Raw genomic sequence first — 19334 nt, 5'->3', positions numbered from 1 at the left:
GGTGGTCATCCCTGATGTATCATTGAATCACGGAACATATATTTCAGGACATGACAATAGATCATTGTTTAGACGAAGAGATACACTGTCCTATACTGGTTAACTGTCTTTATGTCTGATAGTAACATGTACCGCTCGTATCGCGCACACCACGTGCGCTGTCAGTTTAAAGGTGAACAGATCGGGTCAGCACACCTAGCGGGTAAGTGAAGGGAAGATACATTGTAAAAGATCGCCCATTAAGACGTTTGATAATAGTTAGAAAAAAACCCAGCTCCCCTGATTCATAAAGATACGCCTACATTGCAATCAATATATGTGGCTTACTCGAATGTTGTATTTCATACAATCCAATTTTAATTTTTCGATAACAAGCAAATGTGATAGGATGGTGACATTCAGTATATACAGTATAAGGTAATTAGGTTACCTGAGCTATACAATGTATAGTCCCCAAATGTATTGTCAAATACTGACATTCGTACTCTTGCACCAGAGTCAATTAGTTTGCAAGAAAGGTTGAATCAGGGGGGTATTGTCACTTTGCAGTGATCAATAAATCTGGTAGGAGTAAAGGCTGAAAAACAATTAAATATTCCTGTATACATCGAAACGAAGATTTTGGTGATCTTAAACTTGGAAATCTGGAAACCACATATTTGACTCAATTATTTGCAGGCCAAATACAACATTGTGCATGAACGGGAAACGTCCGTATACATTGGTCTCCATAAAGTGCGTTTATACAACTGGACAACGTGTTTAAACTGAGAACTATCATTATCCAATAGTGTTTAGCTATACTTTAATCTACATTGGGCATTTGCCATGGAATAATGTAACACGTAACGTATATTAGGCAATGTAATAGATATAGATTTTAATTTAACATATGTACAACATATGCGTCTAGGAAATTGTTTTCAAAATCCGAATATGAATCGTGTAGAGTTGTTAATGAGACCGCAGTCTGTGACTTCAGCAAAGGTGAGACAATCAATACCAGCAACAGTATAAACATGTCCACATGTCATGCTTGGTACCAAAACTCCAACCGGTTCACACCATGGACGTCCTGCTTGTGTTTGCTGTTTTGACATCCCTGTCCTCCGTGTCCAGTCTCATCAGTCCCATGAAGACGTCAGATGGCAAGGTGGACCTGGACAGCGTCCTTACGCACGTGCTGCTTTTGGAGCAAACAGTGTCCCGTCTGACCAAGGCCCAGTGCAGGAAATCGGACCTGGATTCACTTGCTGTAAATGTCGTCAATTTGAATGCCTCTCTAGAGAAAACTAAAACGCAGTTCAAGATTGAACAAGCTAAAACACCAAGAAGTAAGTATATGTTTAGACAAGGTTGTTCTCATGTTAAAAAATTATCTCCATGTAGCTACAAGTTATAAATATGTACCCGTGAAGATCTTCAGAAACCCATGCCTGCCGTAAGGCGACTATGGTTGTAAGAGGCGATAACGGCATTGATGCATGTCATCGTATCCCAGTTGCGCGGATCGATGCTCCTGTTGTTAATAACGGGCTTGTCTGGTCCAGACTCGATTATTTACAGACCGTCGTCAAATAGAAACAAAAAAAGAAACATTTAAGGCCCTTTCTGCTTTATCACAACACGTGTCTTCAGAATGTTTCCAAGCAACTGTATACTGCTACTGTATATGCAGTTGTAGGAACATCGCAACATTCGTTATCATACAAGTAACTTCTCACGTTTTGGACACTGTAAAGGTTATTTTCGGGCCTCTATCCATGCCTTTCATATTCTTAATCAAGTAAATTTGCAAAGTTCCAAGAAAGAACGCCCTCGCACATTTATCATACTGTCTTGTTAGACTCTCTGGTTTAAATTTTCGATAGGCAGGTGTGAGATGTCATCATGGTCGATATTTCGATTTTGTCCCGATAATTCGATTTAACTTGTGTAATGTCACTGTCTAACATGTCCAGCACTGGTTCTGTCCAATATAAACTAGAGTTACCTGGTGAAGAGTTCACCGATGATATGAATAGGGGAATATTCATCACACATAGGATTTTTCAATTTTCAGGCACATGCTAGTGTCTGTATTGCGGACATTAGTGAATAAACTTGAAAAGGCGCCAGTCGATCTTTTTACAACAATATTAATAGTCTTGCTGAATTCCCCTAAACCCAGGGGGTTTAGGCCTTACTCTACTAAGCTGTGTGTATCCAGGGAAATTAAAAGTAACATTTCATCTAGACTATGCTTCAACTAGTCCTATAATAGCATTATTACTCACAAGTTCCAAGAAAGATAGTAGTTCAAGCTTCCTATGTAGACCTCCAATATTCCATACTGTGCAGTTCAGGTCATTCTTTCTTGTGGTAGTGCTGTTTGAGCCGTAGCCGGCTTGCTATTTTCACATGTGTCACGGGTTCGAGGTTTAAAAGTCCTCACATACCTTAATTTAGGGATCAGCAACGTTAATTCTGTAGATCTTTTTGTCAGTTTGTATTTTTTCATGTGTCTGCATAGCAAACTTGCATCGGTGTAGTTGTGTGAAATCCTTACGTTGTCACTTTTAGCTTCTCAACTTGGATCATCATTGAAGCATTTGTGTCAAACGCTATGTTGTCCCTTATGTCCATTTTGTCTGCAAGCAATGTTTTAATTTTTGTTCTGTTTCTTCCATTGCCTCATCAGAACTTTCCTCCACATTGTTCCTCCTCATTTGACTCTCTATCATATCAACATTCCGACTCATGTTCGCCATCCGAGGCTTGAATTCACAGTTTGTCATGGGTCTATCTCTTTATAAGAAATTTGTTTGTGTTCAAACTCTAAAAATATTTTATCTTTTCTCATCGCCTGTTTCTTGATGAGGACATCTCTGACGCTCAGTTCTACCGCACTGTAGATCGTATCGTGCTTCTAACTTGACCGGGAACTGGATTGGTTCCCACATCACTGCTTAACACAATTAACAATGAGACATACAGCAAGCAGTCCCATTCTCATCGGCTCCCTCGAGCTTTTTCGCACGTGCAACATGCATGGCTGAACGCCGCTTTGCTCTATCATACATGAAGCATAAACATGTCGTAGTTAAGCATCCTGTGTGACTTTGGCGAGTTGTCACATCTCAGTCCAGTTTGTTTTAAACACATTCATGTAACTTACGGGTCTTCACGCTGTTTCTATATGTTTTAAACAGCTCGAAGTTTGAAATATCGGCGGAGCGCGTCACATATGCGTGGTGACAACTTCTCACAAGGCGGCGCTACTCCAAATAAATTCATATACAAGTATTCACAGTATGAAAATTTGTTTTTTGCCTCTTTTAGCAATATTCCAGCAATATCACGGCGGGGAACACCAGAAATTGGCTTCACACATTGTACCCATGTCGGGAATCGAACCCGGGTCTTCGGCGAGACGAGCGAACGCTTTAACCACAAGGCTACCCGACCGCCCCGCATATATATAGAGGTTATCACGCAAGTGTGTTTGGGGATGGAAAATATCCTGTATTTGGAATAAACATTGTATTTAGCGATCTTTGGCGAGCTAAATACATATCGTTTATTCCTAATACAGGATCGCCGCGAATAGCTGCAAAATTGCTGATGCGGCGTTAAGCAATATTCACTCACTCACCTAATACAGGATATTTACCATCCCCAAACACACAAGCGTTATAACCTCTTTATCATATAATGGCATTCTTCAATTCTTTGCTCGAAAATTTCTTCCCATCTCTCACAAACATTACCTAAACATTGCAAGTTTTCCTGGAATGTGCGCATTAATATGTACCACGTCAGAAGGTAGGTGATGTGTCAGTCGGACAGTGACAGTAGCCAGTATAGTTCCAGATGAAACCTATTTCTTATACAGTGGCGTAACTATATATATGCAAAATAAAAATTGCCTGCACAAATTGTTTCCCCTTGCATTTCGCGGCAATTCATCGGTATGTCCGTTAGAGTAACTGCCCTTTATCAAAGGGACGCTACTCTTACCCTAGTCTATGAGACGTCACGCCCACAGTCAGACGTTGACAGTCGGTCTGTCCTCTCATAACGTTACGAAGTTCTGTCAGATGTATACACAGTGGCAAAACGAAACAAGGTAACAATTCGGGCATATTTCTGCAAAATCCAACTGTTTTAATTTGTGGAGGTCTACAACCAATGATATGGCAACTGATCCCGCTTGGTTAGTGCCCTCGCAAAATTGTTTCGCAATTTTTATCTCCAATGTTGCCAAAACTTGTTAAACACCTTAGCTACGTTTCAGTTAGACACTAATTTTTAGCATATTAAAATTTACTTTTGATAATGATACCAATTATCCAAATAGTTTCTCAAGATTCACGATGGTTAATCTGACTCGATCGCTAAATAATGTTTGTTTATAAACACTGAAAGTAGTCCCTATTTGATCTTTGACATTTACATCTCTGTCTGCATATGACCCCAACGCATATCGTTTACATCCGTTGGCTTTATCCTGCCGAGAAACCTACCCATAATATGATGAAATTAAATATCTGGCTATTTTGTATATTGAGTGTTTCATGTAAGTTTACGTCTAATACCTGTACTGCCGGATGTAATTTTATGGCAATTTATCCCATTGTCTCTATTTCATGAATGCATTACATTTCTAAGGTTATTCGTAGGAAATGCCAGTGCCTAATCTTTGAAGGCTATTATGTTATTTAAAACAAAATATGTTGTGAGTTTGAATATTTTGATTTCAGATAGATCGCACGGATTTGTCTCTTTCCAAGTGAAATTAAATCAACATAAGCTTGTCCAGAAGCATGAGGTTCTCAAAATTTGACACAGTCACAGACAACAAGGGCGGAGGGTACCATGCTACTTCCGGTATATTTGAAGCTCCCGTGTCCGGCACCTACCTCTTCTGGGCCAACGTCATGGGATATAGCAGTGGGCACCTCCATATTGCATTGATCAAAGAAGGTGTTACACTTGTGATTGGGTATAGTCCGTATTAAACTAAATACAGCGTTGCACCTCTAACCTTCCTGACGGACCTGAAGGAGGGAGAGAAAGTCTGGTTTACAAAACTGTGGGGAACAGTGAACATTTATGGCCAATTCTTCTCCTACTATGGAGGAGTCCTCATTCACGCAGCCTAAAGTAAAGCAACAAATGCCAGTAATAGGTTTCATGTCTTTGATGTTGCTTTGACATTTCAAGCTCGAATCACCTGAGACAAAAGAACATATGATTTTGAGGTCTATTTGAAATGTTCAATAAACATTTCGTTCCTTCCCTTCAATCATTTCTCGTTTCTTGAAAGTCTTAGTGAGAAAGCTCGTTCATGTAACACATCGACCACCTCTGTCTGATGTCTCAACAAACCATACAACAAACGTCAATGATCTCAACCCCGTGAATATCGGGAAGATTCGAAGTGGTCTTCGGCAACCCATGCATTCCGAAGAGGCGACTGACGGGACTTGGTTGGTGCATGTCATCGTATCTCAGATGCGTAGATCGATGGTCCACACTCGATTATTTACAGACCGCCGTCTAAAAGCTGGAGTGTCGCATTAAACAACAAAACAAACGAACGAACAATGAACTTAAGTTATTTAAAATTTATTTTGTTTCGGTGGATAATCAAGAATGGTTGTTCCCTTGCATTGGTATTTTATTGATACACTGACATGTTTTACAATCCTATACAAACTGATACATTTAAAGGCTAGTCTCTGTTGTTTTGTCACTGATACTGAAGTAATAAATGTCTCAAATAGTCGGTACAAGATGGAAAACAGACGTAAAACCAAACTCACTCACTCCTTCCTTTTGGAGTATATGCCTTAGCACCTGACAAGGTAGTTGCACAAGAAACGCGTCCTATAAATCTTGTGACATATAATTGTTAATCTTCGTTTTTAATACATTGTTAACCAACCATCTGAACACATTGAACAAATGATACACTAATACTATTGATTGATTGAGTTTGATTTTGATTTTACGCCGCTTTTAGCAATATTCCAGCAATATCACGGCGGGGGACACCAGAAATGGGCTTCACATATTGTACCCATGTCGGGAATCGAACCCGGGTCTTCGGCGAGACGAGCGAACGCTTTAACCACTAGGCTACCCGACCGCTCCCCAATACTATTGGGTATGGTATCTTTGGTTCATGTAAACGTTGTCTTATTAGGTAAGCAAAAGAAAATATTGGACGAATTTGTTATGCCGAAAGATTCACGCTATCTCGTATTTTTATTGCACATTTGTCAAAATGAAACGACCGTTGACGTAAAGGGTTGGTTGGTTGGTTGGTTGGTTGTTTAACGCCGCACTCAGCAATATTCCAGCTATATGACGGCGATCTGTAAATAATCGAGTCTCGACCAGGCAATCCAGTGATGATTATCACGAGCATTGATCCAAGCAATTGGAATCGATGACATGCTTCAACAAAGTCAGCGAGCCAGACCACCCGATCCCGTTAGTCGCCTTTTACGACAAGCATAGTCGCCTTTTGCAGCAAGCATGGGTTGCTGAAGACCTATTCTACCCCGGATCTTCACGGGTCCGTAAAGGGTAAAAGGGAGACTACTCTTTAACCCTTAGAGACCAAACGTTGTTGAAATGTAGTTCGTTCGAGAATGCTGAATCGTAAAGTACGCTTCGAGCATTTAAGAAGGTTTTATGGTGTCTCTTTGGTGTCTGTTTCGACATGTTTAATGTCAAGTTGGTGAAAGGTTGAACACATATGCTGAACCTATGGTGTAGTTTCTAGTCCAAATTGCGGGTGTGAGTTTTCAAATATGACTGCCAGTGTATTTTTAGGCGTTATTGCTGGCAACACGTTTCAGTTATGTAGGTCTATGGTTCATGGGAGAACATGACGACGACGATAACAGACAATAACGTCTTGACATACTTAGTAAGTTTCCTTGGCCTTATTGCTCAGGTGAGCTAAACATTTAAGTTTGCGTAGTAATACTGCTTTTGCTACACCATGAAGATCTGGGGTAGGTCTTCAGCAACCCATGCTTGCTGTAAAAAGCGACTATTCTTGTCGTAAAAGGTGACTAACGGGATCGGGTGGCCATCGCCGTCATATAGCTGGAATATTGCTGAGTGCGACGTTGAACAACAAACAAATACACACAGTTGAAATATATCTGTTCACTTGCAATCGATTAATAGACAGATGCTGAGACAATTTAGTGAAAGATGCCAATGAATGACATGAAGGATTCATTTCCGAAACAGTTCTGTATGGACAATGTAAACATGAAATCGTATCAGAGACCTCCTATTCGAGGTGTTACATAAAAGTAGATGACATGCATCCTGACCTCATACCACAACTGCATCTGGAAAACCACGATACTGTCGGCTCACAATGAGTGTGTCAAAACTCCTGTGAAAGCTTTTAACGTGATATTAGATAGATTTAGATCATTGAAAAATGGTGGCATTAGATCAAGATTACACATAACCTATATAAGGATACACGATTTTATCTTTTTAATTAAAATCTACTTAAAGCATGAGACGACGATAAGCGTAAAAAGACGATAAGTGTATAAGAGTTATCATTAACATTAAAGAAGGAGGTTCTGAATGGGATTTTACGTACGATTTACCGACTAATAATACTACGAATGTGTTGTGAACAATATGAGTCTGTCACTGGCAATGGTTTATGTTTGTCCTTTCACTAAACTCTTTTACAACCTCCGAAAAAGAAAGAATGTGTCAAATTAAGTGTGGCGCCTACCCACCTATCCTCCCACATTAAACTGACACGCCGCCATATGACTAAAATACTGGTTTGGGGAAATAGGGGTGTCCATGAATGATTATCCTAAATGAACATTTCGATGGCCCTTGTGAAGACTGGTGCAATACACTGCAAGTGTTCTGTCCAGATATTGTGAGACTGGCGACAATGTCCCCTTATACTTAATACGTTGTAAGGGACATCCTGATCAAAATATCCGAAAAATGAGTAGATGGCTTTGGTACATGATTCAATAGTATCTTTTATAGTTCAAAGTTGAATGTTTCATAAAACACAATTATTAAGGTACACTATCATGACACGTTCTATTCATTTGCAAGCAAAATGTCAATATCAATTAAGCAGTCAGTAATTGATGATGAACTGGTCTCACTCAGAAATATCGGGGGTATCTTATCAGTACGCTTTGACTTTTCACTGTCATTTTTGGATCTCTAGAAAAATGACTAATTTCTCTGTCTGTCTGGGGTATCCATGTCAAACTGCGGCATGGTGTCTCGCTGGGCTAGCTCTATAATTCCGGAAAAGTACAAGCAGCCACAAACACCCACACGTGCATGTACGTTTCTGTATAGGCGTAATAACGCGACATTAAACCCGCTTTCAACTCACCTGGTGGGCTTTATAGACGCTTTTATGATAACAAGTTTCTGTTGCTGTGGAGCTCGCTTGTGTCACATGGACAACCGGTTCAGAGGCAGACCCCAGCAGACTTTCAGTAGCAAGTCAGAATACAAATTTAAGTTTTCATGTAGTATGTGAAATAAAATCCTAATTTTATTAGTAATTGAGGCAAAATATGAAAGTGTTATCTCTGTTACAAGCTGAATTCAAAGTCTCACAAGACTCAACGAGATCACACCATTCTCCATTACCAGCGAAAAGCCAGCAAGAAGAATAACGAGACAAAAGATACAACACCAAGTGTGAAGAAAAACACTTTATTAAAGAATATTTCTCAAAAGAAGGGCTTCTTTGGCAAATGTTACTTCGCTCATTGACCTAAAACAAAACAAAATTGTACAGTTCTCTTTGGACGGCAACGTCTTTAGTCAAATTGGCACAAAGTGTGGATCATCTGTGGTTCAGTCTGTGAATCACACTATTCTATGGTAACGAGTGTCACTATTTCGGCACTAAATAGAACTTCTGATCATCTGTGGTTCAGTCTGCAAATCACACTATTCTATTGTAGTTTCGAGTTTCACTTTTCCTAACTAATTAGAACTTCTGGTCCCATGCAATCCTTGGAATTATTGCTTATCTGTTCTGTGGCATTTGCCGAACTGCTGATGTTTCTCTCTTCTTAACTGAAAGAAAAACAGTTTGTAAGCAATGAGGCAATTAAGTAAGTTAGGGAATATGAAGCAAGGGTAAAAGGGTGGTAACAATTTCATATTTTGCCTCAACTACTCATAACAAAAGGTTGGTTGTTGGTTGGTTCTTTTTTGTTTAACGCCGCGCTCAGTAATATTCCAGCGGTCTGTAAATAATCAAATCTGGACCAGACATTCCAAGGATTGAGGGCATGAGCATCGATCTATGCAATTCTGATACGATGCCATGCATCAAACAAGTCAGCGAGTCTGACTACCCGATCCCGTTGATCGCCTCTTACCACAAGCATGGATTGCTAAAGACCATTTCTAGCCCGGAATCTTAACATGACCATAACATTACGACTTCATTTCACACACTAGGTGTGTTGATGAAATTTACAATTTCATATCGTAATCTCGACAAGATATTCCAGTGTTCCTTGAGAGAACTGCAGTATGAAAAAGTACAACCCTTCGGTTCTATAGAATAAAATCTCCTAAAGGCAGACTTTTCTTACAATCTACCCTGATGGATGATTTCGGAAGCTGACATACCCCTAATCACTGCTTATAAAGTTGATGCACTCGTTGTAGAGTGAGCCGATGTGTCTATGCTGGCGTTTTCCGTCATAAATACGATCCATCTGGATAGGGTGCATGTATGAACCGGAAGATGAGGTTTCCAACAACTGAGCAAAAGGTTATCTCTACACTTCCTATCCTGAACTTTCCGCCTTGGCTTCGATCTCCTTAAGTATATTCTTATGCAGTCCACAACACATAACAAAGAATCTGGAAAGGCTTTAAATATCAGTGCTGTAGCTTCCTTACCTGGTCTACATGTTGTTTTACCCAGTACTTGGCTGGGAAGACATGTGGCCCCCTGTCACAGCTGCTGTAGCCTCTACGTAATAGCCTCTACAATAGTCAGTTTATCTGTCAAGTCCTGATCTGTAATAGCCTGTAGGATAGTCAGTTTATCTGTCAAGTCCTGATCTGACAGATGCCTCCCGTTGGAAGCGGTTGTTGTTGTTATCACAGCTCCATGCACAAACATCGGAGAAAAAAATTTGAATGGAAGGTCCATAAGTGACAAAATCCTACTCAGTAAGCATGGGTGTTCCGATTAATATACCCTGCACAGTGCTATTACTGTCGATGTACACTTCAGGTATGATCATAGAAAACAACGCAAGCTACGTGTGTTCTGATCTGAGTATGTTTGACACCAGAATACACTCTCATATATGTGAGTACAATCACACCCCTTTGTTTACATTTGAAAAAACAGACTACTCTCGAGACAGTTATGTATGAACCGGAAGATGAGGTTTCCAACAACTGAGCAAAATGTTATCCCCACACGCCTTGGCTTCGATCTCCTTAGGTATATTCTTATCCAGACCACAACACATAAGAAAGAATCCGAAAAGGCTTTAAATATCTGTGCTGAAGCACCCTTACCTGGTCTACGTGTTTTTTACATCAGTGCTTAGCTGGGAAGACATGTGACCCGCTGTCACAGCTGTTGTAGCCTGTAGGTAATAGCCTGTAGGCTGGACAGATCATAGATCTCCCAATTTGTGTAAGGTTATCAAGGACTAAATCCAAATGCCATGTGTCCACATATTTGGGAATTGGCTTCTGCTCATTACAGTTCCTGTTTGAACACCGTGCCATGCTGTCCCATTGGTGCCCCATGTACTGGCACGTAACCATAAGGTATTGCAGATCTGTGGGTATTCATGGACCAATATTGCAGGCCCTTGGCAAACAGGTTCAAGGTTACTGGCCTCCAAGCATTTTGTGTGCAACTCAGCCGACCCCTCTGAAATGTATCTTATTTCCGGGTGTCTCCAGAGACAAGCCATGCCGCCAAGGTCAGCAACCAAAGTTCCAGCAGAGGGTGGGGTGGCCGTGAAGGCTGGTCAGCACATTTACTGGCATTGTCGATGACATCCTCAGCAACATGGAGTACCAATCAAGATTGTCGCCCTGTCCTTAGCAATCTTCCGCAAGCACCTGCCAATAAGACAAACGGGGCCCAGTTCATTAGGAAGGCATCTATCGCTCTGGTTCCAGCTTCCAACTGACAAATTGCCGCATCCACCTGTTCAACCAACTGGCAAACAGGTCAACCTCGACAGGGCCCATTGACTGTGGGATGATCGCAAACGCATCCTTCCTGAGCGTCCAATCGCTTGGGTCTCCCACATTCTGCGACTGTTAGTTGGCCTCAACATTCACTAGGCCTGGGAGGTGCTCGGCAGTCAGGGAAATGTATCTTTGTGTGCACCATCTTCTTTTTCACCTTGATGAAATCCCTCCATCTTGTTCCTCTCATCTTTGCTACATGTGTATGTATGCTACAGCAGTTTGAGTATCTACCCTACACATTCAAACACTTGGCTTCCTTCGCAAATGTCTTTGGAGCCAGGAAGGAGGCTATCAGCTCCCTCACACTGATATGACTCTTGCAGGGTCTATGGTCCGCTGATACTTTTTACCTGAAAATGCCTCCCATCCTTCGTTGAGGCATCCGATTCCATCACCAAATCTAGGGGCGGGGATATTATCGCCCGACCATTGAACTGGTCCAGTTGCTCCATCCACTCCACAGATCAGCTCCTTGTGCATGCATGTTGTAACGTAAACACTGATATTCACCCTATGAAATAAGTGTGGTTACCATAGTGTAAGGGGAGGTAATAACGTCACATTTGACAATACATTTCACAGAGGGGAGAGGAGTGTCACTGACATGCTGGCATAATAACATAGTCGTGCCCGCTTCCCTCACATGAATTTCTATACCATAACTTTCTAATCTACTCAATGTTATACTGATATCGCTATTTGTCTGGATTTCTCAGTAAAGATAGAAAAACAAACTTAGTTAGATGATCTCATTTTAGATGTAGTGGTTTTTTTATATCATATTGATGGCCGATATGATGAATCATTACAAAGCTTCTCTTAGTTTATATAAGCGTGGGATCTCCATTCCAATGGTGTTATGGAAAAGTGAATGTTAGTTAATATTTTGAATATGCACTATACTGTAGCAAATACTGCATAACATAAATGACCATTATCAACATTTAAAGTAACAAGAATGTCTTCAAATGTATCATTTATTCCATTGTGAGTATGAAATACTCATGGTACAGTCAGCGCTCATGAATCAGTGCTCCTCCGTAGCTTGAGTGGTGGTAACCCCAGATCCTTTTGGTGAATATACGGTTCTGAAACCAAAGTTTCTCTCCTTTCTTTACTGCTGTCATATAAGTGAAACTAGCCATCCCTGGGTGTTGTGCGAGACCAGTTGCTAATATCCTCCCTTCCTTGTACAGATCCACATGAATCGACGTCTTAGGAAGAATGCTTGCCCAGAACAGGTAGGTGCCTGACACAGGAGCTTCAAATATGCCGCTTGCTGCGTGATACCCATTTCCATTGTTGAGAGTGAGGGCATCAAACTTGTAGACTTGATTACCGTACAGAGTAACATCTGGCGTGGAAAATACCTCAAAGGCTACGTCCGATCTACTCTCTGAAATATACAAAGTATTTACTAAACCCACGGTTGAATCTTTAAATGTTTAGGACAATTTGTCGAAAATGAAAGCAAATGCTTTGACATGAGACAGCGATGTTTGACTTCCTAATTAATAACTTCTCAGTGAAATATGGGGATAAGACATTGAGGTATCCACACTGGCACCGATCTGTTTCTTTGTGCAAAATTCATCAGAATGTTTTACTCTGATTGACAATTAAATCTCTTTAATGTGAACAGATAAGAAGAACATGATAGTCGTCTTCACACACCGAAATTGCGATTAAGATATTCTTAATTTTCTTATATTTACAACGGTCATATACTTTTCATGTAAGAAGTGTTGCTTATGCAGTGAGTACGAATATGGAAATTTTCCATTTTGTAAAGTGCTAGTCCATTCTTGCTGAAAATAATCTTTACATGTTTGTTGCACAATTGATAAAATAGCTGTACCATTCCCAACTCCCTGTCGTATCCACGCATATCGAAGACCAGTTGAAACAGTATTACTTTAATTAATTTCGCCCAGTATTTTTTATCCCCCGCCCCAACGAAGTTGGCGGGGGATATTGAAATTTGTTCCGTCCGTCCGTCCGTCCCGAAATCGTTTCCGGAGCATTACTCAGAAACCGTTATATATTTCTCTACGAAACTTTGCAAGTCTATCAGACTTATGTTGATCTGGAGCCTTTTGCTATTTAGGAATTTTAGAAATTTTTATTTTTTACGTTTCCATGACAACAATTTGGACTTAGGTTCTATAAGGGAGGTGTTCATTTCCGGAGCGTAACTCAAAAACTGTTCAATACTTTCTCACAAAACTTTGCATGTCTACCAGGCACATACTGAACTGGTGGTGCCTTTTGCTATTTAGGAATTTTATAAAGTTTTATTTTTTATGTTTCCGTGGCAACAAGTTGGATTTAAGTTTTAATATACATGTAGGGTGGGTTCACTTATGGAGTATAACAAATAAACTTAAATATTTCTTTGGATTTATTGCATGTCTATATATAAAGCACATACTGAACTGTTGCCATTTGATATTAAGTAGTTTTAGAAATGTTTATTTTAGAATTTCCCTTGCAGCTATTTTGACATTGGCTAAGAGAAATGTTGGGTCAGTTACCTGGTTTGGGACCATAACGTGTTACAATGGGCGTGGGGTATAGATGACTTCGTCGACTATACGCTTGTTGTTTCTAGAGTCATGTGTATTTTGAGAAAGATAAAGTAACATCTTATACGCTTTAGATGTATAAAGACGTAGGGACGCATGGAGATGCGTTTTAACCAATATAAGATACAACGTGTTAATGCCAGGATCTATATTGGGTATCTTCACCATTCCCCAATTACAATATCACTAGTTGTTGATTTCCAGATGACTAGAATTTGTAACTGGATTTTTTCAATACATTCATACCTTTGAAAAACCCAAACCCCAGCATTATACAATTATTCTTTTTCTCTGTTGACAGAATAAAAGGCTTTTGAAATAACAGTCATAAAAATTTTCCCCTTTTTATTGGTATTTGCTAATGAGTGCCTGCAAGGTAAAAATAGTATCAAAGGTAGAGTATCCTGTTCTGAAACCAGCTTGTTCTCATTTAGTTTAGTCACAGCACTCAGCCCAAAATACAAGTCTATTTGTTAAGATATTAGCACATAATATAGAAGAGTTATTGCAAGGTAATTTTCAGGTAAGGTTTCTTGTCCTTATTAAATAAAATGGGTTAAAAAAGCTTTTTGCCAAGACATAGGGAACGCCCCTTTATCATATAAAGAATTAAATAAAACGTCCAGGAAAGGTAAAAGAAAATTGTCTGATGATTAAAACATTTCGGCAATTATGAAATCTTGTGCAGCCGCCTCATTAACATAAGTTTGTTAATACTAGCGTGTTTCTCACCATTACTAATTGGTTCATCAAATATATCAGCAGAAGCTGTCCAGTCAAATTGGTTGGACGTGATATAATCATCGAAAGCTGAATCGTTAATGTTGTCATTTCGGCTTCAAGCAAATGGGTCTTTAAAATAGCTAACTCAGTTTCAGCAGATATATTATTTAATAGTGAAATACCACCAGTTCGGCTTTTCAATTTTGCCAGAACGTTTTAGGATTACCAATCGCAACATTCAGTTCATGTAATCGCTTATCACCATGATTGATCTTGGTCGTCTTATAAGCCAATTTGTATACATTTCTACTTGTTACGAAAGCGACTGGAGACGCATCATCTGAACAATTAAATGCTGCTGTTTTAAAGGTTGACAAGTATTGTCAAATCAATTATGTACCTTACAGCGTGATGTGACAACACACTTCGTGCATTCAGCTGACCTCAGTAGTATGTCAGTAAAAATGTTAACCCCTTGTTCAGCATCAAATATAGAAATATACACTGAACTTTCGACCGATGACACGTAAATATATTAAAAATTGTATTTCCACGAGTACTTGAAAAGCATATCATTAGTATCAGTACTATGATAAAAAACCTTTGTTAGTATGTAATGTTTGTAAAATGTGATTGGGAGGTGTTCGGATTCTGATCTTGAGAGGATGTCAAACAATAATATTTCGTTATAAATGGGCTCTCATCCGATGACATAATCAATAACGCTACATTCGTTATTACGCATGAATGTAAAATCACCAACACCAGTATTGCTTCCACAACGATAATTGAAAATGTGCAAATTAAGAAGTCAAACATTTACCAAATACATTTACACCATTGTCAGAAGAAAAGCGTTATTCCTCGAAATGATCATATATGTAATTGTTCATGTCTTCAAATTTAAGTAGGGGGCACGGGTGGCCCAGTCGTCTAAGGCGCCGCGATTCGCTGTGCAGAGTTGCGTCCCTTGGCCACGCCAGAAACCTATGATTGTGGGTTCGAATCCCGGTTCGCCCCGATTATGTTTCTAGGTTTGTCAGCACCATACCCGTGCTCGTGGGTTTCACCGAAGTGGTAAACGTCTGAGACCTGCATCACTTCGGGCTTTCCTCCCACATTAAGCTGTCACGCCGCGATATAACTGGAATACTGTTAAAAGCGGCGTTAAACCCAACTCACTCACTCACTCACTCACTCACTCACTCACTCAAATTTAAGTGAAATATACTTATCATCATCATCATCATATACAAATGTAAACAATACATCTTTTCCAAATGTAAACACACATTTATCGAACAGAATAATGTGCAGTTAGTACATGTATAAATATTCTTTTTAAACTTGGCAAAACATTTTTTATGCCCACCATAATTCCACCTGATGTCCTTCCTGTAGTCGGTATTCTTGTACCTGGTACAGCGAAACATTTGTGATTTGGGAAAAGATGAGAATAGTTCTTACTAGTCTATGTTCCTGATAGGTGAATAATATCTATATTGTTCACATAGTCAAGAAAAGACATATCATTTTCTTCAAACAGGAAATAGCAGAGAAAGGAGCATTTTGTCGAGTGTCATGAGAGTTCGGGGATGCGTTAGGGCGTTTTCCAGAGACACATTGTCCACTGGCACGGGATAAACTTCAACATCACCACAACATAGCACAGCGGTGCTCCGGGTATTATGAGGCTGTAAAACTTGCCGAGCAAGTCAGCGTGAAAGGTCGTAATAGTGTTTGTATTTGAATACATATACAGTTGAATCCGGAATACAAAGTTATATTTAAAAACAAATTTGTCAAACATATTTCGGAAAAACAATATTATTTACAACTTTTTGAAACACGGGCTATAGGCCACCAGTAACCAAAGCTAGGCTACCTCACTTGGGATCATGGGGACTTACTGTGCCTCAGCTTCCAACACGATACCCCAGCAGGATTTACGTCATCACTTTAGCTACTGGTGGTTGTGCACAATCACAGCCAATATTAAAATATATAAGGCAATGCGTTGGCTTAAACTACTGGTTGATGATAGTTACATCGATTATGATAGGAATTACGTGTCACACAGGGGGACAATCATTTTATGGTACTTTAACCTCTTGGGCAGAGCCTTCGATAATCTTTGTTGAAAAAAGCATCACACCAAATTTAAAAACATGCAATAAGTTATTCACATACATATTTGGACTTAATGCTACAGACCAATTTCTTTCTAGCAGTTTAAGATTAGATTCCCGCTTACACGGGAAAAGATATATTTCAAATTTATTGTTTGGTAATGTAAATTCCTTGCGATTGCAAAATCCACTGTCAAGCTGTTTATGCTATAGGAGGCTCGTCCTCATCTGTTTTAAGCAGATATACGTTGGTAAACCGACTGTGGCCAATATGACATCGTCGTAGAACTACCTTATCATGTATTGGCTGACAACCCAAGTGGGTATGGTCGATTGTTGGATTAAATTCACGGTCTATTGATTCCTACCTGGGTGTTGTTTAATGTTAGTCAAACCTGTTAAGATAGGTGAAAGCAGTTTATTTTGGATTTAGAAAATTTGAAGCCATTTTCGTTGGCCCATTTTTAGATAGACTATCACTTTTTACGCTAAATGGTGTGACAGATAGGATGGTGTCTTGAGGGACGAATGATGTCATACGTTAAGTTTTATACCAAGAGCCGGAGTCGGAGGCGAGTGGTATAAAACCTGACGAGGGACGCATGAAACCCCATGCACCCCGAGTGATCCTGCTACAACATATAATAGTTTTGCAATGAGCAAATTGATATTTGTGTTTTGGACATTGCAACCTTTTGTCATAAATTGTTTTTTCGTTTGGGTATTTTTGATTTCATCACTCATGTTGGATAGGTGTATTGCATTATCTCGTAAGCCATAAATACAAACTACTAACTTTCAAACCCAACAGTGTATAGTGTGACATTTAAAAAAAGATGTTATCATGTTTGCAGCAATTATCTGAGTTTATATATCTTCTTCTTATAATTACATAGTTGTACGTTTTGGTTATTGCCATGCTAAGTGATATTCCATCTCTATAACTGCGGTTTGTCAATAATCTAGTCTGAATCAGAAAATCTATTGATTCACATCATATGCACCGATCTGCGCAATTGGGCTACGATGACATGCATCAATCGAGTCAGCGAGCCTGACCACCCTATTCCTTTAGTCGCCTCTTACCACAAGCATGAATGCTGAAGACCAATTGTAACCTGGATCTTTACTGTGTTAAGGCGTAGTAATGTTGTCACCTAGTCTTACTGACATAAAACATATTCGATTTAATCAAAAGATAATAAATAATTAATTAATTTAATCGTTATAAATTGGTTACTTACTGTGGCAGCAGGTCTTGGATTTCTGAAGACTCGCATTGAAAGACTGAAGCTGTTTTTCCATCACCAGAAGGTGTGCTTTAAGAACATCAAGTTCCGATGCATTGACAAGCCCAGACACCAACGCAAAGGCGAACAAGAAACTCATTTCCACCGCACCCATCCTTATGATGCCGTATTGTGACGACAAGCCGCACGATCCCTCTTTATAAGGAACCTCAGGGTTAAATTGTGTTTAATGTGGATTTTTTTTGTATACATGCATGCATATACCGATTTGCATATGTCAGTACAAGTTATGATGTCACACATGTTACCTATTGATTAATACTGAAGCCGGCCGCCTTCGTGGTATGGTTGATAGATCATCTGCCCGAGAGTGGAAGGTCGGGGGTTTGATTCCCTGACTGCGTTTTACAAAAAGACGTCAAAAGATGGCATTTGTTGTTACTCCGCCTATCGCTCGGCTTTGAGGGAATAAAACAAGGGTAGGTCGGTTGGGATTCAGTATTTTGTGTCAGAGTTGGGTATCCTTGTAAAACCGTGGCATGGTATCTCAGTGGGCCGGCAGTAGTCCGGACTAGTACATGCAGCCACACACACATTCATGTTTGTCGTTGTATAAGTGCAGTGCAATAAGTTTAATTGCGACCCCATTTCACCACACCAACTTCCTATTTAAGCCTTATCTTCGAATTCCAACGCAAACGTTATTACCTCGTAATAGTTACGAACTGTTTGCAAATATCCAATAGAAGAAACGACATCTAGTGGAAGTTGTGTTGTTACTAACAGTTCAGTGAGTTCACCAACAGTGGTAATGATCCGACAGGTTAATGCATGTATTCTTTCCACAACCTTTGAGAGATACGTTACAGAACAGCTACATCACGAACATACATTTATGAAACCAATAATCTATTTGTCCTATCAGTTTACACAACTTTTTTTTCTCTTTCCTATTATGCTTGTTTAGAAATACATATTAATCGTTTAATATGTTCCGTACAACTTAAATATTGCCTTTTACCATAAACGTTCGTGAAAAAAAACCTGTAATCCCGATGAGGATTTATTTGTTTGAACACACTTCGCTCCGACATATGTAGAAGGACGTTGCTTGTTCAGGTGTTAGGCAATTAGTATCGACAATGCGAAGGTGTTAGTATAAACCCGCATCTGTGGTGTGGGGATATATATCACTGACTTGACACCTCCATGTACATCCCCACACAGCTGCAACACGTACAGGCCACGACTTTCCACTCTCGGGGCAGACGCTGTATCCACAAGACCACAGAGGTGGTCCTGTTTACTGAAACTCCGCATGAACACAATGTTGCTCATGATATGAAACCGTAGTTTGTCGATTCTGACTCGACAGTTTGTGG

General features: G+C 39.7%; 2 protein-coding genes across 2 annotated transcripts; one reads left to right on the top strand and one right to left on the bottom strand.

The window, feature by feature from the left end:
* The first annotated feature begins 1066 nt into the window (after positions 1-1066).
* LOC124125270 lies at positions 1067-5000 on the top strand. Its single transcript, XM_046488544.1, has 2 exons — positions 1067-1334; positions 4831-5000. The coding sequence occupies exons 1-2, from the start codon at positions 1067-1069 to the stop codon at positions 4998-5000; spliced, it is 438 nt and encodes a 145-aa protein (XP_046344500.1).
* A 7278-nt stretch (positions 5001-12278) lies between these two features.
* On the bottom strand, positions 12279-18160 carry LOC124125271. The gene is made up of 2 exons (XM_046488546.2): positions 17947-18160; positions 12279-12661 (listed from the first exon to the last, which is right to left on the bottom strand). Exons 1-2 carry the CDS (start codon positions 18104-18106, stop codon positions 12279-12281), a joined length of 543 nt encoding a protein of 180 aa, XP_046344502.2. The 5' UTR covers positions 18107-18160.
* Positions 18161-19334: the final 1174 nt, after the last annotated feature.

This window comes from Haliotis rufescens, unplaced genomic scaffold (assembly GCF_023055435.1).
Source record: "Haliotis rufescens isolate VD_foot unplaced genomic scaffold, xgHalRufe1.0.p SCAF_4, whole genome shotgun sequence".
NCBI classification, from domain to species: domain Eukaryota; kingdom Metazoa; phylum Mollusca; class Gastropoda; order Lepetellida; family Haliotidae; genus Haliotis; species Haliotis rufescens.
The sequence above is the reverse complement of the archived record's forward strand: the minus strand, read 5'-3'. Positions and strand labels throughout refer to the sequence as shown.